Source organism: Lepisosteus platostomus, chromosome 19 (genome assembly GCF_059453375.1).
Source record: "Lepisosteus platostomus isolate fLepPlt1 chromosome 19, fLepPlt1.hap1, whole genome shotgun sequence".
In the NCBI taxonomy this organism is placed as follows: domain Eukaryota; kingdom Metazoa; phylum Chordata; class Actinopteri; order Semionotiformes; family Lepisosteidae; genus Lepisosteus; species Lepisosteus platostomus.
In genome coordinates, this window is record NC_142629.1 from 5,336,806 (window position 1) to 5,361,241 (window position 24,436).

The 24,436-nt window shown below is 43.4% G+C and overlaps 2 protein-coding genes and 1 long non-coding RNA gene across 7 annotated transcripts in view; 1 reads left to right on the forward strand and 2 right to left on the reverse strand.

The window, feature by feature from the left end:
- LOC148644966 (uncharacterized) overlaps nt 1-439 on the reverse strand; it is a 58,499-nt gene extending 58,060 nt beyond the window's left edge. For both annotated transcript variants that reach the window (XR_015928567.1, XR_015928568.1), the window contains exon 1: nt 362-439. This is a non-coding gene — a long non-coding RNA (uncharacterized LOC148644966). The remainder of the gene's footprint in view (nt 1-361) is intronic.
- A 1,009-nt stretch (nt 440-1,448) lies between these two features.
- Nucleotides 1,449-6,342, forward strand: b9d1 (B9 domain containing 1). 2 transcript variants are annotated; one of them, XM_088612949.1, is made up of 7 exons: nt 1,451-1,664; nt 1,925-1,993; nt 3,054-3,165; nt 3,560-3,656; nt 3,823-3,885; nt 5,500-5,567; nt 5,937-6,342. In XM_088612949.1, exons 1-7 carry the CDS (start codon nt 1,605-1,607, stop codon nt 6,080-6,082), a joined length of 615 nt encoding a protein of 204 aa, XP_088469075.1. In that variant the 5' UTR covers nt 1,451-1,604; the 3' UTR covers nt 6,083-6,342. The 2 variants fall into 2 exon arrangements, with proteins under 2 accessions (XP_088469076.1, XP_088469075.1); XM_088612950.1 differs by lacking the exon at nt 1,925-1,993 and having other exon boundaries at nt 1,449-1,664.
- A 404-nt stretch (nt 6,343-6,746) lies between these two features.
- The window catches only part of epn2 (epsin 2), a 37,520-nt gene continuing 19,830 nt past the window's right edge, over nt 6,747-24,436 (reverse strand). For 2 of the 3 annotated variants that reach the window (XM_088612946.1, XM_088612947.1), the window contains exons 3-10: nt 23,312-23,424; nt 21,330-21,389; nt 19,332-19,433; nt 17,501-17,618; nt 13,523-13,690; nt 12,854-12,943; nt 12,230-12,445; nt 6,747-11,392 (exon numbers count right to left, since the gene is read on the reverse strand). In XM_088612946.1, the coding sequence (XP_088469072.1) occupies nt 11,016-11,392; nt 12,230-12,445; nt 12,854-12,943; nt 13,523-13,690; nt 17,501-17,618; nt 19,332-19,433; nt 21,330-21,389; nt 23,312-23,424 (1,244 nt within the window). In that variant the 3' untranslated portion in view covers nt 6,747-11,015. The remainder of the gene's footprint in view (nt 11,393-12,229; nt 12,446-12,853; nt 12,944-13,522; nt 13,691-17,500; nt 17,619-19,331; nt 19,434-21,329; nt 21,390-23,311; nt 23,425-24,436) is intronic. The other variant, XM_088612948.1, reaches the window with a different exon arrangement.

Genomic DNA, 24,436 nt, shown 5'->3' on the forward strand with positions numbered 1-24,436 from the left:
TAAGAGAAATCACGACAGACCCAAATCCTCCCTCCTCCATCTGGAGAATACTGCAGTAATTAGACACCAAGGGGCCGGCACTCAGGTACACATTCTGTATTGCACTTCCTTTCCGGCAGGAGGAGAGAGCGAATTATCTGGGCAAAACATTGCTCGTAACTCGCCTGAGACTGGCCCTAACATGAGCCTGGCAGAAACCCCATCTTCACGCACGCTGGAGTTTGGGTTTTTTTTTTTTGTGTCCTGACCTTTAAGATACACAAGAAAGAAAAGAAAGACGTAAAGAACCATAAACAGCCTGAAATAAAACTTCGTTACAGTCCCTGCCCCCTCCCACTCTCTCTGTCAGTGTCATTGCTACCTTCCTACTATCTCCTGGAGCGCTTTGTACCACGGCCCTCCCGCCTGTCTCTGTCACGCCGTGTTGCTGTACCCAAACTGTGCAGACGGCAGTACTAACATGACAGGCAGTGTGTGACACTAATCCCTACGTACCGAGCACAAACACTCAGGGACCCGACACGCGTTAACACGGCGCTCTGACTCATGATATCTCCGGCGCCGCCACTAACTGTAACCGCAGTCGCCGTGGCTGAACTCGGGGCCGCCCCGGGCAAGACGCGAGTCCCACCTCAAGGCGCGTCAGCACCTGCGGAGAAGAACCCAGTTCGTCTCACTCTGCAGTCACTGTAGCCTTCTACTGATAGCATGGATTAAAACGGTCTTAAATGCAATACTAAACGAAAATGTTTTAACCACATGTGAAATGTTCACCATCCTTCGCATGAGGTCAGATTTAATTTTAGACTCGCTATTATGCTGGTAAACAGGAAAGAAGGATTCAAATTTACGACTTTTTCCAACCTTTTTGCCAAACTGAAAGAAAAAGAAAACTTATTGTTATAATATAGGCGTAGATGCCTCATTTAGCCAAATGTTTTATTTCTCAGAAGCTAATAAAGATTGCGTTAATGTAAGCAGCAACGTAAAAAACATTTTTTTTATTATCACGGCCGTTTTACAGCCCTACTGCTGAGCACCAATACTGAGAGAAAACCGTCCTTTCATCGCGCACTCCAATCAGCAGCTAACTGATTGCATTGTAGCCATTTGGTTCATTCATTTCACCTCAATTTCCGATGGCTGAAGAAAAAAACTTGAACAGAGTGATTGTACATTGCATGAGTACCATCTAGAGGAGAAGGCGATAATGAGCTCTTCAGGTGTGTATACATAGATGATAAGACGAGAAACCTTTTAGATGATAACTTCGTGACATAACACAGCACCCTGGGTGCTAATGTGGTGTAGTATTTGTCTTGGCTTTCAAGGTTATGTTTTACTGTTGGTAAAAGCATAAACCTAACGGGCATTTAGGTTTATGCTTTTGGGCATTGAAAAGGAGGAGAGGGCGATGTTTTTTCAATCGCTTTTTTACCTTGCACTGTTTGGTCCTCACGCTGTGCCATACAGGAGGCGTCCTTGGTATCCAGAGGCGTTGGTAACACTAACAGGAGAGCAAATAGGAATAAATAACAATAGCAATGAGATAGAACATATTTTTCAGATTATTATTATTTCGAAACGTGTGGAGACAGGGCAGAATGTCAGCCAATCCATCTGTTTTTCTGCTCATGATAAATGGTCAGATAGAGGGAGCCAGCGTGAGTATCCGCCTTTGAAGACGCACAGAGCCTCCTGTTTTTACTTACTGTGGATCCAGACGAGACTGGATACGCTTTCCTGTGGCCAAATCAGTGTCCGTTTCACATCATGTTCTGTAAAATAATACAACCCGTCTCTCTGCTAACTTTTAAAAACATGTGTAGTATCTTCAGAGGCTCAATGTGTGTTGAACGGAGCGCTGTTCCAAGTGGTAAAAATTGTTTTTCTTTCGTTAAATCTCCATTTTACTGTCTCTTAGTTTCCAGAATATGACGACCTGTACTGCAAATATTGCTTTGTATACGGACACGACTGGGCTCCTACCTCGGTGAGACACTTAAGCTTGAGGGTGCTTGCTATATTGATAACGTACTGTTTCTGCTTTAAAATTCTACTGCTTTTATTCCCTCAATTTAAACTTCACGTTCGTGTTGTTAATATATTGCCCTGGTTTTCACAGTTCCCAGATCTCCGTGGTCCAGAGTCCAGGCTTGTGATCAGCTCATTTTTTGATGTTGCCTTGTTTTATAAGATCATTGCAATTAGGACGATGTATTACTTCAGTAATGTGAAAGACAAAGTTATATCAGAAACAACTAAATCGTTTACCGTAATAAATATGAAATATTTAGCCAGCCTTTTTTTTCTAATGGCATAAACTAGTCCTGTTTTCTAACAGTTGTTTAGCAGTTATATGACTTTAACAAAAGTTTAATATTAATTTAAGCATTACCTTCATTCGGTTTAAGAATAATTCTGAAATCGTATTATCACACAGTACCTAAGATGGTGAAGAGAGTTGGTAGCTTTTAATCCCACTGAAAAGCCAAACTCTGTGTTTAGCCAGAGAGAAACTCTTGTCAACACTACAAAATGTTGTTGTGCCTCTTGGGCAAAGGCTGGGAGATCCATTTTGCATGAGGTGAGGTGTGTTTTGTCGAAGGGCTACACCAAGAGGAGTCATTTATTGTTATTCACACATAAATTGACACAAATATGGACTTCGGGAGCTTAAATACCTCTTTGTTGGAATTATCTATACAGTTGACCACTGGAGATGAGGTTGAGGGACTATAACGTCTTTCTCAGTAGGAACAGGTAAGGGTTTGTTCCATGCTGAAAGGAAAAGAGAAGAGATGTGAGGTTTCGGCTTTGAAGCCTTCTTCAGGCGTGTGGAAGCAGTGGCTGTCCAAACCACTGCATTTCTTTTCCTTTCAGCCTGGAATAAATCTTTACCTGTTCCCATGCAGCTGCTGCAGTTCCTTACTGGATGTTTCTCAGTAGCTCGCTGGAAGGGGAATGGCTGTCCAGATAGGTATGGCTGCGTCCAGCGGGCCCCTCACTTCCAGCGTAGGCTGTTCCGATCATGCCTGTCGCTGTCCTGGCAGGGCCTGGAGGAGGGGATCTCCCAGATCGCCTCCAAGAGCAGAGACTCCCAGCAGCGCTGTGTGTGGAACTTCCCCCTGGATATCACCTTCAAGAGCACCAATCCCTTCGGATGTGAGTGACACACCCACTGACACCGATTACCCACTACTGAAAAACTATACTACTTTCTTTTAGAAACAGAACTAAAGGTTCTTTTAGACACAGTACTGCACAAATTGTATATTTGGCTATATATGACAAAATATACTTGTAGATGGGTGTTTTCCACCTCCATTGCAGTGCTGTTGAAGAATTCATGTCAATGGCAAAGGAAGATCTGGCTCTGCATAATTTTGTGTAGCAGTTAAGAATGACTAGGAACAATTGCTGGGCTTCGTTTGCTTGTGACAAGAACTGTATTTTTGTCAGCACCACTTCCATTTCTATCATTGCTGTGGCCAGGCTGTCACAAAAGAGAGACTGGCTTTCACCGGGCTAAGGTGCAGGTGTCTGCTCTCTTGCGCAGGGCCCCAGATCGTGGTCAGTGTGTACGGACTGGACGCGTTCGGCAATGACGTGGTGCGAGGATATGGCGCTGTTCATGTTCCCATAACCCCTGGCCAGTAAGTCTCCTGCTCTTCTCCTCGGTACTGCTATCCATTGCCCCCTTGAGTTGCACTGTGTGCAGTGCAGCATGCTGTACAGTACACCTTGCAGCAGAAAACTAATAATGAACCTGTGAACAGTGTGCAAAAACAAAAATCTTATTAATCTGTGTTCTTCTCTCAGACACAAGAGAACTATTCCAATGTTTGTTCCAGAATCTACTTCAAGACTACAGAAGTTCACAAGGTAACACCGCCACAACACAGATTAAGCATTTTATGAAAATACCGTTGAGCTCTGCCTTACCACACTCGGTTTTAAATTCTGTGTTCATGGTATCTGGCCCTTATTTGCTTCTCTTGAAAAATGTCCTGACAGCCAGTTTTAAGTGAGCTTTTCAAAAACAGTAGGTTATGCCCAACCAGAGAACCAACAGTAAAATGAATGTGCAGATGAAGTAAAATACTTGTTGAATTCATTGAATGCAGAAGTTTCCCAAGGCTGTTGTTGCATTTTCCTCACTTTTATTTTTTTTATTACAAGGAGAATGCAAAGAGCCTATCCTTCAGATGTCAGGTTGCTTTAGATCTGCAAGGCCTTTCTCAAGTACCAATAATTCAAGGGCACACAGTACACTTCTACACTTTCGTATCCTTCTGGAAGTTATGGTTATATATGATATTAAAATGCAAATTGGATTTTCTGAAAAGGTCTGATTATATACATATTTTTTAGAATAGTTATTTGGCTTACCAATACAACTGTTCTACAAGCAGAAGCAGGAATAAAGACCACACAGCTACCTTTCAAAGTGTATGTTGCTAAAAACCATTGGATATGTTACACACCACAAGCTCCACAGTACCCACAGGAGCATTATCAGTTAAGAGAACCCATTTGACTTTCACGACAGCGTAGCAAATATGCAGGCACTCTTACAGGTAATCAAGATTAGTGTTGCACAGCAAAATGAGTATAATGTGAACAGCTGAAGACCCGCCTACCTCAGCAACATTTTGCCAATTGTATGCTAGAGCTCTGGGAATCCTGAGCCTATCTGAGCAGGAGCTAATGGGATGGTTCAGGCTCAAACGACCAACTTCTAAACTAGAGCTCAAGCTACATTCCAAAAGAGAGCACATACACCCTAAGTCACTCAAGAGTCCCATTTGTTAGGTAATGAATATATATGAAGCATGAAAATCTGCAGGAGGCATGGCAGTTAGCCCTACTGTTCTCAAGCTGCTGGGTCCAACTGCAACCTGGGCACTGTCTTTTTGGAGTCTCTCTCTCTCTGTACTCCTGTTGGCTGAACGGTGTTTCTCCCATAGTCCAAAGTCATGCTGTCTAGGAAAACTGATGTCTCTTAAATTTTCCCATTAATGTGTATGTACTCTGGGACAGATTGGTGTCCTATCCAGGAAAAGTCCTTCCTTGTGCCAGATTAACTTGTGATCCGTATAGGAACTAAACACTTAATGAAAATGGATGGATAGACATTGTTACACTACACTCTACAAAACACTTGTTAAGATTCCATTAAGGAAATGACAACTGCCAGTCACCACTTACTGTTGTTGCATGTTGGATTGTTATGGTTTTATTTCAAAGACCCATAAGATTCATAAGACTGCTTCTGAAGTAAATATTACAAGTGTTCCAGGCATCTGGCAACTTCAGCATCTTTTCCAGTAGTCTTCCAAATGAGACTTGTTTTAGTACAGGTTAAAATTATGCTAGGATCATATTCTGGTTGTATCAGTGGCGACTTTTTCCTTTTTAACACAAACAAAATGTAAATGCTCAGGCTGATGCGGGTTTAGACAAGAGGCTCTAAATCAGCCCTTTCTTTTTTTTCAGCTGGTTGATGGGAAGGCGTCCAGAATTCACAGACCCCAAGGTCGTTGCTCAGGGAGAAGGAAGGGAAGGTAGGTCCAGACCGTAGTAGCTGCATTCATTCACACGCCTTTCTGCCCCGGAGCTGAAGTTCCAGTTTGGCTCAGCCTCAGATCTTTGGCAGTTTGTATTTCCTGTTTGTAAAAAGACTTAGCAGGTGGTGTTGAGGTCAGTGCTAGGTTGCACCTGTGGCACAAAAGGAAGAACTACATGGCACATCATGAGAACACAGCCTAAAACAGAAAGCAACCAGTATAACATTCCTTCTTCTTTAACTTAAATATCTTCCTCATAGATTAATACTTGAAAACACAATGAAGCCACCAAGATCCTGTTCTATTTTCATATTATAAAAACCTTAGCAAAAAGGCTGAAGTGTTGGTTATCCTTTTCTGTTTCAGTAACCCGAGTGCAATCTCAAGGCTTCGTCTGTCTGTCTTTTAACATTGTGACCAAAGACATGAAGAAGCTTGGCTATGACACCACTTCTACAGATACAGAGAAGCCCTCCGGCCTCCTAGCCACAGAACCAGCCTATACTTCATGAGGCCCTCAAATCACAGCCCGAAGAGCATCAAAAACAAGGTGCTCCAAGTCCAAATGGTCCAAGTGTTGTGAAGAATACATGTTGAAGAGGCTATCAAAACATACTGTCATTACAGTATTTCAGAGACTGTTTTTCATTGAGTTCCAAAATTGCTAATTGTACAACCGAGGAACTAAAAAGGTGCTGTTATGTTCTACATCATCTTTTTTTAAAGACATTAAATGTATTTTATGACAAGAATAAATTCTTTCCATCTTTCACCACCTCTCAAATTCGGATTCATTGGAGAAAATCTTCCCATGCTACACAAACACACACATAAAACCTAGAAGTTTTTTAAATTTGCAATGTCCCTCAGAAATGGCTGTGTAAAGAAACTTTAAACCGCTGTTAGAGAACCTTTTCCTAAGTGGCTCAACCTGTATGCAATAAAGGTGGAGCCATGCAAGTTCATTATTAGGCAGACTTTACAACGGAAGTTGCCTTAACCTTATCCCTGCCTTGCCACACATCGGTGATTACTGTTTGATACTAGCTGTGGGGCTTACAGTCTGAAACACCACAGACAATTCAGCTTTGCGTATTTTGGGGATACGTAGGTCTTCTCCATCCTTCTTGTGCTGGTACCAGTCTACTAGCAGCATAAATGAACTGCAGCCCAGAGTGTATGTGATACAATTTATTTTGTAACCACTGCAGCTACAGGCCCTTTAACATTTGCTGCTGTTTAAATGGCATTAAAACATCACATTTCTCATGTGATGACTTTCCTACAAAAACCATTACACAGAAATAAGATACAGAACAATATGTTACAATAGTACAAATGATAAATTATATTATACAGTTATAATGCCAACAAGTCGAGCACAAATCCATAAAAAAAGCAGCCTGCTCCCAGTAATATGAAACAGTTTGGTAAATATACAGACAATAACATGAAAAAATAAATTTGTTTATGCATGTTTTCAATGAAAATGTTAGTTTTCCACAATAAATGCATCATTAGTATAAAGTAACAGAATGCAAGAAAAAATACACAGTAGAAACAGTTACAGCAAAAAACGAGATGTGACAAATTGAGCTAGATATTGTATGTAGTTTTAAAAAGGTGCAAAACAATGTTTGCACAACATGTATTACATGTTTTGTAGCACAGATCTTTCCTTATAGATATTAGTTTCTAAGTCTGCATATTTCTGTTACTTATCTGCAGGGCTCGATTTTCTTACAGGACTCATACCTGTTTAACCCCCATCATCCCTATCAGATCAAAGCCAATAAATCTTGGTAGCTTAAAGATGTCTTTTTTTTTTCCTTGTTGCCTGAGTAAATGTGTGGTAGGTACATTAACTATAATTTCAATACTATTTGAACTCGCTAGGAATTACAATGAAAATTGCTCTACCACAGCTGTTCCAGCAGAGGGCACTAGCTGACAGAAGAATAAAATATAAAAAAAAATCAAAACAGTACAATGACGGGTTTAAAATTAATAATATGAAGATTATCTGATTGCTTGCTAACAAAAGCAAATACCTGTATACCTGTTTTAAACAGTCAAAAGTTACAGTGCCTCCTATATAAGTAGAATGTCAGTGTTACTGTGTTTTCGGACTGAATTAGGTTTTCCTTGTGCTGGTAATGCAATGGTACTTTGTAATGGTTTATGAAAGTACACACCAAATTCTGTGGTCCTCACAAAGAAACGTTACAATGAAAGAAACCACAGAGCTGTGCAACAAAGATAATGCACTACCTTTCATCATTTATTTGTAATGTATATTATTCATTTTTAAAGCAGTACTTCAGTATATATCATCTTGTTTCATGGAAGATCTACCAGTACCGGAGTATGTTTTTTTAGAAGCAAATTCATTACAAAGACTGCAAGCAATCTTAGTTCACAAGTCAATAAAGAACACATAGCTGCAAATTTCGGTACTGCTCCTTTGCTCTGCAGCCCAGTAACTACCTGCTACACCCTTCGTAAGTTCACCTCACCTACACAATCGTGAGCCTCACATTCTGAAGAGACTGGATCAAACACACAGTTCAGCAAGATCATTACAAGCAAAACTCAGATGGGAAAAAAAAAACACTTTCCTAGTGTTGTGGGCTTGATTATTAAACTATAGTTAAGTGACTGTTTTATCAGATATAAAATTAGGGAATGGCCATGCCAAACATAACATAACATCACTTTATTGGCCACGTACAATTTCTTGTATTAGGAATTTGTCTTTTCGCATACCCCAGCTTGCTCTCCATGAGACACACAGACAGGGAGAGAGAAGCTGGGGATCAGAGCGCAGGGTCAGCTATTTATACGGCGCCCCTGGAGCAGTTGGGGTTAAGGGCCTTGCTCAGGGGTCCGATGAAGTAGGATTCCTCCGCCGGCCGCGGGATACGAACCGGCCACAGAGCCACCAATACAGCACCTTGTTTTATTGATAATGCTTTTGTGCGGTAGGTTTCCAGTAGCACTAAAAATTAGGGTTCACTTTGTATCCCTTTACACACAGTTGCACTGTCCCAGTTCCTGTTCGCTGGTAATGAATACCCTGGCTTCCTCCAACAGCAGGAGGAGACACATGGATTCTTAGCAGGGAAGCTAACACTCTACAAACTTAAAAAATGAACAATCAAGTATCTCTTAGAAAATATCATCAAAAGTTAGTCCAAGCAGGAGCTTTGAAGATGAGCTGATATTTGGTATATTAAGTTCCAATGTCTGCATTTTTAAGGCCATCATGTAATGCTATAACTCCATTATAGGAGTTTTACATAAAAACATAAAAAATATCGGTACTCTTGAGCATATTGATGAGAATTTCCAGTGACTCCCCCACCCCCACGCCCTCCACTGCCTCCAACCTAATGCTGTCCAATCACAGTAAGGGCACAATTTAAACTAGCTCTGATGTTTAATCCGGCTATTTCAAATTTTCCCTTTATCTGAATTCTGTTTATAATCAGGCAGTTGAATTCTACAGTATATCGTATATTGTACGTTAAAATGTCTCCACAGAAGGCAGACCTGCATTTCTACATTAAAAAAAAAAACATCACAATAATGGCATGACCAATTCTAGGAAAATAAAACTATTTTAAAACGGGTACAATCAGGTACCTGTGGATATAAAAGCACTGCAGGTCAGGTGGTTAGTCCCGATAAAAAATCTTAAAGCTTAAGCATTTAATTAAAAAAAAATTAAATAAGATCATGCAGCAACACCTGTTGTAAGTTACACTGGTGATAAGACTGTAAGACGCGGGAGGATTAGCTCAGATATGAAGCTCACCTGTCTCGCTCATTTCCCTTTATATCGACGTCTATGAATATCAATACGTTTTCTTATATAAATTAACAGCATCTACACACAAAAAGAAAATATCTCCGATTGTTGGATCTTGAATCTTAACAGCATTATTTAAGAGAGCTAGGCAGCTGCATACTGATTTAAAAGACTCAATTAGGTCTATATAAAACTGTCACCCTATGAAACTAAAACTGTGCAAAGATTGAGCATTACAATATTACTAAAAAATCATATCACCATTTACCCAATTAAACTGATTTACCAGATTGTATTCAGTAGAAAATAATGGCTTTTGTAAAAAAATTAAAAGCCATCTTCAAACGTGCAAACCAGTTTCCTATGACTGTACTTGTTAACAGTCTTTCAACCCTCCAATATTTCATGAATTGAACCTGTGACACATGAAGTGCACACACTTCAAAGTCCTAAGCACTAAGGGCACAGACTTCTCCATGTAACATTTTATACTTGGTATTGAATACAACAGTCAGCCATTGTTTTTCTTCAGCTAAGGACTAATGGTGAACCAACAGTCAAAAACTAAACCATGTGCAAAAGCTCTGCTTAGAACACCAAATCCATTAAAATGTAAACTGACTGAATCATCTATATACTGCGTGTACTAATGCGTACCGGGTTCCGTCTTTTCAGTGCTTATTTTATGACAACATACCTCGCTTTGAAAGGCAGTTCGCAGGCACAGCAACTTCAATGGATCCCAATTTAGCAAAACATTCACTGATGTTGGGGTACGGGGTCTTCATAATTGAAATATTTGTAATTCTAGTCAAGGGTGGTACTTACTGTACGCTCCATCTCCATTCTGTTAAATATCGTCAGCACATCACACTCAGCAACTGGTGAAAGTAAATGTGCAAGCAGATGCACATCGACTGGGGAACCGCAGGGCTGAAATGCGAGTTAACTGGACGCAGGAATTACTGATCAGTACCCACCTGCATGTTGGTATTAAGCGACTGAGCCAAAACACTCAGGGGTTGAGATGGTATGTGAAAGGCAGCTTGTCCTCTTGTGTAATTAGTACATATTTAGTGTTCTATGACACTGTTCATGACAAAAAAATAAGCACAGAAAACACGGAACACAATGCAAGCTGTACATACAGTGTATATGCAGTGATGCAGAACTTTAAAGTTAATAAAAAAAGATCAGCTTTAGTGAATACCTTTCTTTAAAATACAGAATAAAACGGAGCAGGATGTGTAGTTTATTTAAACCTTTGATAAGATTAAAGCAATCTAAAGAGTTTAAAATTGGTATCCCACTAAATACTACGCTGGCTTTCGGGGAGCAGCTGTACACTGGAGGGTAAGAGTAGATCACGTTTACAACACACAGTAACTACCAGAGTTTCGCTTCAGGAAATTAAGGAGTAAAGGGTGAAGGGGGTACCTACCTCCAAGGGGGGGGGGCAGAGAGAGCTTCTTCTGCCAATTAAAAACTGTAAACACCACATCTACTCCAAGAGTCTTTAGTAAAGTAGCACTCCACGAAACCAGTCTGAAAGCACGGCAGACCGCTATATTGTTGACTAATATAGAGGTGTTTGTCTTTGATGAGAACAGCTGCAGAGAGCAACAGAGCTTTCTTCACAACAGGAAGGGGTTGGTAGTGCCGCCACCCTGGGCGGCCGTGGTAGCTGAGGCCATTCCTGTGCTCATAAGTGGCTGTGGCATGGGTCCTGGCATGTTCATAGCCATGCCAGGCACCATATGGCCCATGGGTGCCAGCGCCGCCATCCCTGGCATGGGGACCATTGTCATGGAGCCGGGTGGAGGCATCGTGGGAAGGGGCAAGGGATCCACGCCCATGGCGGGCAAGGGGTCCACGCCCATGGCGGGCATGGTGCCGAAGCTCTGGGAGCTCATGCCCATCATGGGGCTGACTCTCATCTGGTTGAGGGTGGGCGGCTGGGGCTGATTGACCTGGAAGGGATTGACCTGAGCCGTGGCTGGAGGAGCGGCCCCTGCAACGGGATGGAGAGAAACATGCGTTTTATACCAAAGCGAGGCTGGTCTGTTTGGCCATGATGAGCGTTGGGGGGGGGAGAATTAAAGGGCAACTGCAATGCTATTTTTATATTTCGGGGTTAGAAAGAATCAGCATTGGTGAGCACGTTTCAAACCACAATGAAAGTAAAATGTACATAGTAATGTGTAAAACCCTCAATTCACATCACAAAACAGGAAATTTCCAGGTACACGCAGCCCAGTATTCTGCGATGCAGAACGAGGCAACAAAACTCCCATGTGAAGCGGCCCTATTCCAATTTAAACAAGCGGACTCGTGAAGACTTCTCTTTTAACTCAATAGAAATATTGCTCTCCACTTCAAGACGGTTTTGCAGACAAATACTACTTACCTGCTGACTCTGCATGCAGATTAGGTTGGAAAATTTCTGCGTAAAATGTCTGCTGCACAGCCTGTTTTTATTGGCTTATACATCGGATTACATTAGACATTAGTGACTAGAGAGCAGGAAGGGCTGCTCCACGTCGCAATTCTAACAAACTCTTGACTACATGGCGACGACACAGCACTTTCGCCAATTTCATGATTTTGCACTCCGTTTGGAATTTGTGAAACTCTGCGATGCTGTCAAGTTTATTTTATTCCAAAAGTTGGGAAAACCCGACTGAGAAATCGGGACTGCAGTTCCGCTCTAACAGAGCCTCACAGGAACTGAGCAGCACGCTCGGACTATGACATCCCCACCGACTCTCCACTCCGTATCGCAGTGATAACTGTGCCCTGCTTCCCGCGGTGTGAACGAGCTGTCCGCTCACACACATCTAACTCGTACCTGGCATAAGGAAGGGGTTGGAGACGGGAGCTGGCTGTACTGGTTTGCTGACTAGCGAGTCCAGGTTCACCAGTGCGGCATTGGGACCCAGGAAGGACTCGGGTGTCTTCCGAGAGCCGGTGGTGGCGCTCATGCTGCCGGGGCCGGAGCTGCCCCTCTGCAAGTCGAACATGTCGGGGCTGGCGGACGCGCTGGGCCGAGAGGACAAGACGTCACCTAAGAGGCAAGAGTCATTATTCTTTCATGTGATCCCTTAACAGGGGCAACCGGATTTGATTAATCAAACTCATCTCCCCTTCGACAGGTGTAAATGTACATGAAAACATTATTGTAACGGGGCATTAAAATATGCAAGACATGCTATGTATTCCAGTACTCATTTGTTGTATATTTACCCCTCGCAGTACGGGGTCTTCACAGTAAAGTCAAGCACGCCTTTGAATGACACTTAAGCGTCAAAGCCGGAAGAGTACAATGTTATATGTGTACTTTGAAAAACTTTATGGAAAAGGCTTAATTTCTGCCATCTCAAGACCATTTTAAGCTGTTTATACTCAATTTCTTACAGCTCAGAGATTGGACAGTGAAGTGCTGGAACCCCCAAAAATGTGTGCATAGGCTTACCTGTCTTTGTAGAAGATGAACGTAAGCTGTCGAACTCTGAAAAGTCATCCTTGGAAGTACCGTTTAACGTGCTGAAGGGATCAAAGTTGCCTGCACGGAAATAGTCATACACAAGAGTGTGATGTTTCAAAGGGCCAGAACACATCCAATATACATCGATCTTCTGAACTTGGAAGAGTTGCAAATCACTGTGAATCAAAGGCATCTCAGCTGAAGCCGTTGTTGTGATTTTAGTAAAGTAACAAGATTTTGGCAAATAGGGGTTTGTTAAAGACCACAGCGAGCAACGTAAAGAAATGTCTTACTTTTTTTTTTAAATTAGAAACAGCAGCTTCACAGCTGCACTGTATTCTGCAAATCCTGCAATGTGAAAACAGGTATCAAATAGTTTCTAGGAATTTAGAAAGACTGCAAAGAATGCAACACAAAACTAATTCTCCATTATTTCAAAGAATTCCCACTCCCACCAGCCCTAATGTTGATACAAAGCGCCTCCTCTCCTAACTTCTATTGTGCCGATTGTTGGAAAGCAAACAAAATGCTGTTCAACAACCGAACAACGGAGCTTAGATCCATACTTTCCAAATATGGCCACTCGGCACCGATGAGTGGAAATGATTTTACATTTCAAAGACTCCACCTCTTTCCCTCGTTACATTTTCTTCTCACCTGGGGAGCCGGTCTTGGGGTGGCTGGCAGACCCTGTCACCCAGGGGTCAGGGATTCCTTGAGCTGAAGCAGCAGGGGAGCCCCAGGGATCTGCACTCTTCACAGGAGTGGCCGAGGCTGAGGAGGCACCCCATGGGTCAGCTGTCGGTATCGGCTTCGAACTTGCACCTGCAACCACAGAAGGGATACTGTTACAGAGAAGAGCGCGAGGCATTAACACACTGACCTTAGGCATTAGCATGGAGCGCAGCTAAGAGAGCACACTGGTATGCAAGTCAAATAACTCTTCCCACAGGGCAATCTGATACTATTGTATTCTAAACCAGCACTAAGCATCATTGATGCATATCATTCTCAACGCCGTTACACGAAGATGTGACCTCCGTCCATCGCATTCTGGGTTGATTTCGAATGTATTCAAATCTGACATTTGCTGTGGTCACTATGGAACAATATTGATTTCATTTTCAGAAAATAATTGAGGAGTTTTTTAAAAATTTTATTGCACATCATGAACATTAAGAGACGTCAGCTCTTGGGGGGGGGGGATCTGATGGCACTAAAAGAATAAAAGTCAGCGGAACAGCTTATTTCCTGTTTCCTGTGAGACAGTAATACTGAGACTGTTTTTTTAACCAGTGGATTTGATGATTACAAAAGGAAATAATTAGTGCAAGGTAAAGTCCGTCAGTCCAATGAGACAGCTTAGGTGTAATCGCATACAAGTGATTTTCATCGTCTTCTTCCTCCCTTCTCTGTATTCCTGCAGCCACAGAATCCAAGCACTCATCTCATTTAAGGTCATTTGTGATCCCTGTTTTTCCAGTGCTCTTAAATATCTGTATGCCATGGCCACCACCTGAATCAAAACCACTCACTCATCTCAAGCACCAACTGTGTGAATCCCCTACGTACAGTACGCCTGCAGACTAAGAGAAACAAACATTGCTGACGTTTTTACATGCTTAATTAAAATTCTCAAATAGCTTTTAATTTTAGAGCTTCACAGATGCAAGGTTGATGTGTTGCAAGAGAATATTATCATAACAAAAGTAAATAAATCCAGCTCTGAATGGGCTCCTCCTAAAGCAACGAATTCTGTCGTTCACTGTAACTAGGAGAGGAATGCAACGCTACCAGTTAGGCCACATTGCCTTAGCTGTGGCTCAAGGAAACCGAGGCTGCTGAGCGAGTCCATTCTGAACCAAGAAGAACACTGTGAATGACGAGGCAATTCTCCGTCAACAAAGAGGGCAGAAGGACTGCTGGTGACGCACAGCTTTCTAAAGTGATGCGAGCTGTGCTCAAAACATAATAAGGAAAATGTTTCCAATGCCACACAACAAAACCATCTATAGACATGCTGGAGCAGACTTGTGCTTGAAACTTGAAAACAATGCAGGTACATCTAAAGAATGCTTCTATTTTTAAATTAATCGCTTTTTAACACAAAAATACTACTGTGACACAGTGACATGCCAAGGTATTCAGACCCTTGCATAGTTTTAACAGTTCACCAGCGTGGCTTAAAAAAAAAAGTCAATGTCCTTGGGTGGCCTGTCCACAGTCCCGACTATGAGCGATCTCCAAGAACTCTGCAAGAGCTTGAGCAAATCTGCCAAGAAGAATGGACAAACACTGCACCATGTTAGTGTGCAAAGACCATATGGCCACACTTGACCAAAAAGACAGGCAGCTGCAACTCACAGCACACTGGTCCCAATACTTATGCAAATCAAGGTTTCTGTTTTTTTTTCCCCGTTTCGTTTTTGCTGAAATTTACAGTAACCTACCCTGAGAAGTCTTCAGTTTAAACATTCAGATTTTGAATTAAATATTAAGTTGAACAAAATGTTTGTTATTTCATAAAATGGGACACCATGGGAAAGGTCTGAATACTGTTCCAAGGCACTATATGTACAAACCCCCACCTTCCCTGTGGCTGTGATGCTATGGTTGTGTTTAAGATCCTCACTGACGGTAAGAGTAGTTATCGGGTGTCTCCTACCCTGATCTCAGAGAGCCAGAATCTGGAAGTTTTTATAACCATCACTGTCAGAAGACTTATTTTGACCTCTTTAAAGGCTTTTAGAGAAATTCCCTATTTTAGAGGTTGTAATTAATATTCCATTTCAGATCAAGACCTCTCAAGAACCACAGATGGTGATTCCTGACGTGGCTGAATCAATGTACTAAATTGATAAAGAGTGAGCTATGAAACCTGTTGGATTGTGGCTCTCCAGGACCAGGTCTGCCCACCCATTCGCCCTGGAGGGGCGGCCAGGTCCTCAGGTACCCCCTAAGATTATCGTAGGCATAGAACACTAAGAAAGGGGTGTTTTGGGTTTTTTTTGCATGTATGTTCTGTATTATAGTGGAGTCAAAAAATAATCATATCATATATGCATAGATCATTTAGAATCTAAATGATGTCAGACTAAGCCGATATTTTACTAAAAACTAAGCACATGAAAATCCACCATTTTGAATGCTTCACCTGAGGTACCCCCTAGTACATTTCGAGGTATCCCCAGGGGTACACGTAACCCCGGTTGAGAACCACTGGCATAAACCATAAAATGTCCGCTCACAAAAGTGAAAGTCAAACCAATGAGGGGAAACACAAAATCATGATACACACTGGTTCTCAAATTTTGAATCAGAGGATGGAAAATCTGCAGAGTGCAGGGAACTCCTGAGTTTCCTTAATTGGAATGCATTTATGTAAAGCTAGCGAAATGCCTTTATTCCTGGGATTTCTGAAACATGTTACATCTGATGTAAAAGGCATTTGCATTCACAGCATGTCAAGACTTAACCCCAGCTTACTGATCTTAGGTTTATTTCTCAATCCCTGACAAGAACAGCAGGTGCCAACCAACACACATGGCACACAGATGCCATGTGGAGCAAATCAGAGAGATGGCAGCCAGGCCTGTATCTCCCACTGTGTGAGAGGAGGGCAGGCGGCATGTTCAGCAGCTCTCTCTCCCCAGCATCGTTCTATTGCTGTGCAATGGATACCTTTGCATTTGACAGTCTTATTTATCCAGACCTGAAATAGAATAACTATATAAAGCTATGACACAACCTTTAGGACTAGGGGAAAAAAAAACACTCTGGAATGAGCAAAACAAAACTGAGGGAGGAGCGTTGAACATAAAAAAAAGATCAGCATGTCAAAAACCAAACCTGTGTTTAAAACATTACGCCAAGCAAGCACAGGAGGCACATGGGCATTGTCGAGTTATCTTAGTTTTGTTCCTAACTGCATTAAAAAAAAACAAACAATCGCTGCCAGAACTGACGGGGATTTTAAAAGGATTGTTTTTTTGCTGAGCTTCATCTGAAACACAGCATGAGGATACAAGTCAAGTTGGAGATGACACAGATGTGGAAAAGTGAAAGTTTTTTTCTCCCCACTTCAGCGTAAGATTTAAGATGGGCTTTACTCAGAAAAAGAAAAGGTTGAACAATTTGTTGCACTGGGGCAAAACGGGCTGAAAATAATCAGTGTTAGTACATGGCAAAAGTTAAATGAAGTACACTAAAATGGAAAGGGGTAATAAGACACTGAGTAGGTTTCTATTCTTAGTAGCTGATGGTGTCAGGGAAGATGTGTGTGGACCCAGTGCAGGACAGTGACTCTGTGATAAGGCCAGAAACCAATCCCAGAAACTACCTTTACTCAGAGGTAGGCCAAACTTCCCAGGTTAGTTATTCATTAGATCACAGAAGCCACGCAACTACAAACCTCTTGTTCCAGTTACTGTGACAGTACAAATATGTACATCTGTCATTAGAAATGGGAGTTATTGCAACAAGAGACTTCAGGTGTGACAGAACAAAACACCAGGAAATTAGAAACCGAAAATGTAGCTCCACTGCAGAGGAGGGCCTGGATCTGTCGGAACAGAGACAGTGATGCGTGGAGCCGCGACGAGGGTCTCCAGAGCAGCCGAGGCAGGAGTGTCTCACCATATGACTGCCAGGGGTCAGGGGCCACTGCTGCTGCCGCCGCCCCTCCCCAAGGGTCTGATGTCTGATCCGCTGGGCCTTCGGGTAGGACATCCATCAAGTCCATCAGCACTGACGGCTGGGAGACACCAGGAAGACAATCGGCAGGAACAGAGCAGGATTAGGTGCAGGAAAAAACAGCACTGCCATCCTGCACCACGGCATTTTAAATGAACCTCACGGTAACACCATCAATCTCAAAACCATCAATGCACCGGTGATCACACATCATTTTAAGGCACATATTCATACAAGTCATGCAGCTTGTAAATGATACAAAAATTAATGCGTCTAATGACAGTTATGTCTGGTGTTTCTTCTACCTCACTGGATCATTTTTTATTATGTCTCCACTACATACTCATAAAAAAGTAAAATGATTGCTTGGATGACAAAAAAAATAAAGAGTATTGATCAGAACTCAATGTTATGTTACGAAAAGTCAAAACGCATCCATTTTCCCCCCCATCTGAACAGTCAAACCACCTGGGGAATTCGTTCAAGTGCTGCCAAAAATAACAGATCCAATAAATTAAATGTACAGAAATAGTCAACCGTACTCCTGTAAGAAATATTCATGGGAAATCATGAGCATCCCGTCCAAGCCAAAAAAACCCGTCTGCAGCCTGTATGTGAAAAATGTCTGTCGACTTTACCACTAACAGTGACAGCTGGGGATTCAGGGAAACGCATCGCAGTTTACTGGGCCGTTATCCAAATTACATTACAAACTTACACCATAATCAGAAAAAAATTTAAACAGATTTCCTCTGTTTAGAAGGAAATGGGTCCCTTGACGCTTTGTACATTGATCCAGACATTCTGCCGATAATGCATGGAGACTGGAAATCATACAAAAAGGGTACTAAAGCTAAATTAGAGCATGTTCTAATATTTATGGTTCTGTGTATGGGGATCAGAAACTTCCATCCTAAGATGGATTCTTCTAAAGCGGTAGTCACACCTGTCTTTTGTAAACTGTCTGAACTTTGAGAAAGACCAATTTAAAAACTGAATCTTTTAGTAAGTTAAACTCTCTTACTTTTTTTTTTGTATTTCTGGTCAAAACGTGACTCTCTGTACTTTTTTGGTCAATATGGTTTTATGGTGATAAATTTACTGTATGGATTTTGGGGGGGTAAAAACTCAAAACTGGTGTGCACTATAAATATGGTGCTTTTATATAGGTTCATCATTCAGAAACTAGATAACTAATCAGTATTTTAAGCAGGCACTACGCATTCAAGGTAACACATTTCTACTGAGAACTAGTTAAGTGATCCAAGTGGCAAGTGAAAGATCAGACTGGGGCAGTGAGGTACCAGAGAGGATGCATTAGGATGACTGTGCTTCCTAATTGACATGAATTATTCAACACTGCACACACAATTGACCTGATCCAAGCGTTCAAACCCCTCAAAGGCTCTGACAAAAAAAAACCAATGGATTTCAAAACATGAACCGGAGGACACAAAGTGCAATCACAAAATGCTTTTAAAATGGAAAACGTGATGCACCTTTTTACACACAGAGCCGTTGTAGTCAGGAACAAGCTACTCTCCCGTACTGTTGAGGCCGATACCTTGGTTTTGTTCAAGAAACGAGATCAGCTCACTACTAGAAAATCCAACAAGCCAGATGGGAGTAATGTGTAATACGACTCTCACTCATAACCTGAAACTCCCACGTGGAACGTTGTCAAACGTGGGTTGTTCTAAGCATATTCTAGCCCCTGCTCAATCATTTGTACCACACATGCTTTTTTTTTTTGCAGAGGAAGCGCACAACGTACCTCCTTCTCCTTTTTCTTCTTGCCGAGTTTTCCCGAGTCTTTGCGGCTCTCCTCCAAGGCCATCTGGAGCCGGAGGTCATCCCCGCGCCTCATCCTCTCCTCCTGAAAGCAGACGGGCAGTGAGCGCCGCCGCACTGTCCCCCTCACCTGCAGGCTGTGCTGAGGGGACCCCCCCCACATTCACAACACCACCCCCCGCAGGCCACGCTCACCGGCCTGCACCCCCCTCTTTCCCCGGAAGAGCCAAAGTGCTCTCGCGTGATTCTTCCTGGGATTTGCGAGGAGTTCCGTATTCATGGCTGCAACATATACCAGGTCATCAGCTTTCATCGGAAAAATAGTGCAAACCCAGGGAGCTGGTACTGGGTTTGTGAATATGGCCTCTTACTCATGAGTGGACGGATTGACCACTGGTGAGGAAAAAGGGTGAATATCCAGCGTACAACACACTGCGCAAGTCTCATTCTGTAAGCACGCCCTTGCATTCTTTTTGCTAGATGGAAGAGGTCTGATTTCGTTTTACGCCTTTCTCCAATGTTTTAGTTGAGCTTTTTCCGAGCTGATTGAGAACTCCATCTCTTTGGCATGAAAGACGAAAGTTTAATTAATACCAAATTATAAGATCGGAAAGAAACGAAGAGTAGTAGGACAGTTTGCGCAGACGTCCTGTTACTCGCAGCTCCAGAATTCACTAACCAGGCGTTCCTATTTTTAGATGCTTCCTTTTCTCACTCTACTGGGCATCTCCACACTAGACTTTCATATGGACCCAATACATTATTCTCCAAAATATGTGAAAAATTGCTAACATAACATGGGCGGTGTGGTGGCTCTGTGGCTCAGGATCTGCGCCTGGGGCTGGAAGGTTGCCGGCTCGAACCCTGTGGCCGGCAGAGGAATCCTACTCCGTTGGGCCCCTGAGCAAGGCCCTTAACCCCGACTGCTCCAGGGGCGCCATATAAGTGGCTGACCCTGCGCTCTGACCCCAAGCTTCTCTCCCTGTCTGTGTGTCTCGTGGAGAGCAAGCTGGGGTATGCGAAAAGAAATTCCTAATACAAGAAATTGTATGTGGCCAATAAAGTAATATGATCTTATAAGAAAATCAAGCCAAAAGCTCATAAAATGCTTAGCTGTTCTTTGTCTCTCCTCTCTCTTTCCCTCTGTTCGGTCATTATTCAGCTGTTCTGAGCAGCTGTACACTGGAAGTGGATCTCTTGCACAGGCATCTGACACACTCCTCCCAACCCACCCAAGTTCCAGGGCAGCCCAGCATTGATTTTCCAGCTTGCATTAAGTGTAGGTGTAGATTTGGAAAAGATCTATACCTGGTATATGATCAGCATGACCATTTCAAGGACAACCTAGGACTCAAAACCCCTCCCCCTTCAAGGAGAAAACCAATGACAGCCAGCTGTGGACAGTCTCAAAAACAGCTGCACTCGTACTTCTCTAATCTGGCTATTACAGATTATCCAGTGTTGACTGTGCAGCTAGGAATTGCTTCCCTACTGGCAAACTCAACAGAATGAGTTCTGAGCTCCATGCTGCTCTTTCTTGTGCCTGCACTGCATGCCTGTCCGTGACAGAAGGGAAACAATTCATCAACTGCAGGGTTTGAAAGAGGTGCTGTAACCATACCCACAGGGACAAGCTTAAACGCAGAAAAGCAAGGGAACCATGCAGGAGAGAGAAATAAACACCAAAGGTGAAAATAAACAGTGAATAATAGCACCAGAAAGCCATACTTCAACCCACGATACCAACTTCAGCAACAACAAAAAAGCACTGTAAGTATGAAACCTATACACCTTTTTTGTTGCCAGTTTCATTCAAAAACAAAGCAGTAGACCCAATTTGGCATAACGCACACTGGAGAAAAAAAACAACTAAAAATAAATAAACAATCTTTTGCAAGTTAACATCTCCAACTTCGTTTTAATGGTAAGATAATGAAACTGGCGAGACTTGGAACACAGGCCACTGAACAAAATTGGATACCTTTGGTGACAGCGGCCAGTAAGACCCTCTTCCACGGGACCTCCTGCCACGTGCTTCTTCCTTTCCTCAACAAAAATTATTGCCTGAGACACTTTACAGTAGAATCATGTTTTCATCCTGACATGGGTGGTCAGAGCACATGCTAGTACCTTCTCTGTCATCAGAAGCCCTCTTATCTGTCCATTTATTTATTTTTATAGCGACAAATCCTTGCATACTTCTTTGTAACTCTTAAATCCCTCAGCCATGCACTTCTACAGCGCACAAGCAACACATTTGAGGTGACTGAACGAAGAGAGGGGCACAATTTGGATTGATTGAAAGGCTTGTCACTAGGGGGAAATCTTAATGTAATATGCTTTTGAAAAAGTTAATTAGAATCCGCCTGCAGTGTATATTGTTTTAAGCAGCAGAAGACAACAGAATGGTCTGTGAGCACAGAGCAGCACCAGCATGTGTAAGACAAGATCAAAAGAATATTAACACAAAGCAAGAAGATAGAAAAATAAAGGCAGACCATCCTAAACAGACCCAGGGACCGAGACTTCTTTAAGCACAATATATCCTGCTAAACATATATACTGCAATGATTATATTCATCACTGATCATTGGTGAATCTTTAAATCAACAATTCCTGTCTTTAACGCCCTTTAAGAATCTCGGTCCTCGGCCCGCAGGAAGCTCTACATTCCACGCTTTGGGTTGGAATACATCCTTTAAAAAAAGAGGGAAAGAGCTGTTAACGGATAGAAGGACTTGAAAGAGAAACAGATCAAAGGATAAACGTATAGGACCTGGCCGCACACTAAAATGTTCGTTTTAAACATCAAGCGGAGAAGACTGGATTGCAAGAATCCCATCAAGGGGCCTAGAAGATGAGAGGATTATACCAAGTGCGGGCCTCGACTCTTATGTGGCTGTCTGCTAAAATCGACTTATTACTGTGAGCCATTCTCCTTAAGCTAAGCAGGAGAGTCTGCTTCTTAAATTCACGTGCAAAGTATTACCAGATGTCAGAAATACATGCTCCTGGTAGGAGCCCTCTATCCCTTGCTTTGCCAGATGGCAACCAGCAATGTTATAAGAACTGTAATGTGCATTATCGAGGGCTGCCTCTCAACCAGGACCAGCAGGAACATTTTTCCTTAGCTGAGCAGCCTATGTTGTCACCTGCCAAAACATTTAGTCACTCCTTCAAGTCACCAGGTACAGGTATTTGCAGTACCTGGCTTCTACCCTAATTTCGACCACCCAGTGCCACGCTCTTACACTAGTGCATGAAAGTTGAAAGGGCTAGATGAACTCTGAAAAGAACACGAAGCTACACGTGTGTAATCTGTAATTATGGCAGATCCCAATCACACCACGGTAGCTCACGGTTCAAGTAATCTCATTTGAAAGTGTGAAAAAGTGGAAAGCCTGCAGGGCTTATCATCAACAACAGAGGTGTGCGCACACACACAAAAAAAAAATCAAACTCTGTAGACCAAGGGAGATTTTAAGGGTGGAGCTCAGAAACGGAGACCAGATTGAATGCGTTATCTGGGAGGCAGCATTAGAGGCAGTGTGCTAAAAGAAAATGCCAGGGGAACTCAGGTGGCCTGTGAACGAGGCAAAACTTCCTGCCCTTTGAACTGCAGATGCCAGTATTGGCATTAGGTGGTTGTTAAACTGTAAAACAGACGTTAAGGTAAAGATTTTCAGTCCAAGCAGCCTACATACCTGCTGGCTTTTGTTCCAGCCCATTCCTCAGTTACATAGTTTTACAGGTAATAATAATAGGATTATCTGAATTCTTTAAATCTTTTCACTCTTAAAACATTTTGGAGGTTTTCCTTTATCTAACAAAGTTTCATGCCTTAAAATCTCCAACTTTTCATTGTAAAAAGAAAACGTTTCAGGTCAAGTGGGGAGCTCTGATGGAACGAAAGCCAGCAGGTGTGTGGGCCTCCTGCGCCGAGCTCTCGCCAGCCGCCCGTACCTGCTCTGCCGCCTCTCGGCTCATGGCCAGCGCCAGCTGCAGCTGCAGCTCCTCCTCCCCGCTGGTCTGCGGCCGCGCTTGCTCCAGCTCCGAGGACGCGTGCGGGGACGTGGCTGAAAGACAGACAGCACCTCTCGTGAGGTCCACACCCACTCGAACCCTCCTGTCACCTCCCACACCGCACCCACTGGGGCACCTCTCACACGGTCCACTCCACACCCACTGGGGAACCTCCCACACGGTCCACTCCACATCCACTGGGGCACCTCCCACACGGTCCACTCCACACCCACTCGAACCCTCCTCTGTCACCTCCCACACGGTCCACTCCGCACCCACTGGGGAACCTCCCACACGGTCCACTCCACACCCACTCGAACCCTCCTCTGTCACCTCCCACACGGTCCACTCCACACCCACTGGGGAACCTCCCACACGGTCCACTCCACACCCACTCGAACCCTCCTCTGTCACCTCCCACACGGTCCACTCCGCACCCACTCGAACCCTCCTCTGTCACCTCCCACATGGTCCACTCCGCACCCACTGGGGCACGGGATGCACTCCACACCCACTAGGGCACCTCTCACACGGTCCACTCCACACCCACTGGGGCACGGGATGCACTCCACACCCACTGGGGCACCTCCCACACGGTCCACTCCACACCCACTGGGGCACCTCCCACACGGTCCACTCCACACCCACTGGGGCACGGGATGCACTCCACACCCACTGGGGCACCTCCCACACGGTCCACTCCACACCCACTGGGGCACCTCCCACACGGTCCACTCCACACCCACTGGGGCACCTCTCACACGGTCCACTCCACACCCACTGGGGCACCTCTCACACTGCCCACTCTGAATCCCACTCGGACCCCTCCATGGGAATCTTCCACGCCCACTTGGGCCCTCCTGGGGCACTAGTCCTCACACACAGACCCTTCCACAAGGGCTTAAGAGGTTTTAATGTATTTTTCAGGATCCAATTATGGTCACAAAATGCACTTGGCAAGTGAAGGAAGGGGACTGCTGAGTCAAGTGTGGCATTGTTCCGAGTATCCTGGTTTTCTCACTGTTGAGTGAAGCACAAGTTCAGCAATAAATCTCTTCCAGGAGA

What these genes read in the sequence shown, in the direction of transcription:
- b9d1 (XM_088612949.1), top strand. Translation starts at nt 1,605, where the DNA reads ATGTCAGCCAATCCATCTGTTTTTCTGCTCATGATAAATGGTCAGATA. An exon ending in GTTCCCATAACCCCTGGCCA is followed by an intron (nt 3,657 to 3,822) that starts GTAAGTCTCCTG and finishes TTCTTCTCTCAG; the next exon opens with ACACAAGAGAACTATTCCAA. An exon ending in TCAGGGAGAAGGAAGGGAAG is followed by an intron (nt 5,568 to 5,936) that starts GTAGGTCCAGAC and finishes TTTCTGTTTCAG; the next exon opens with TAACCCGAGTGCAATCTCAA.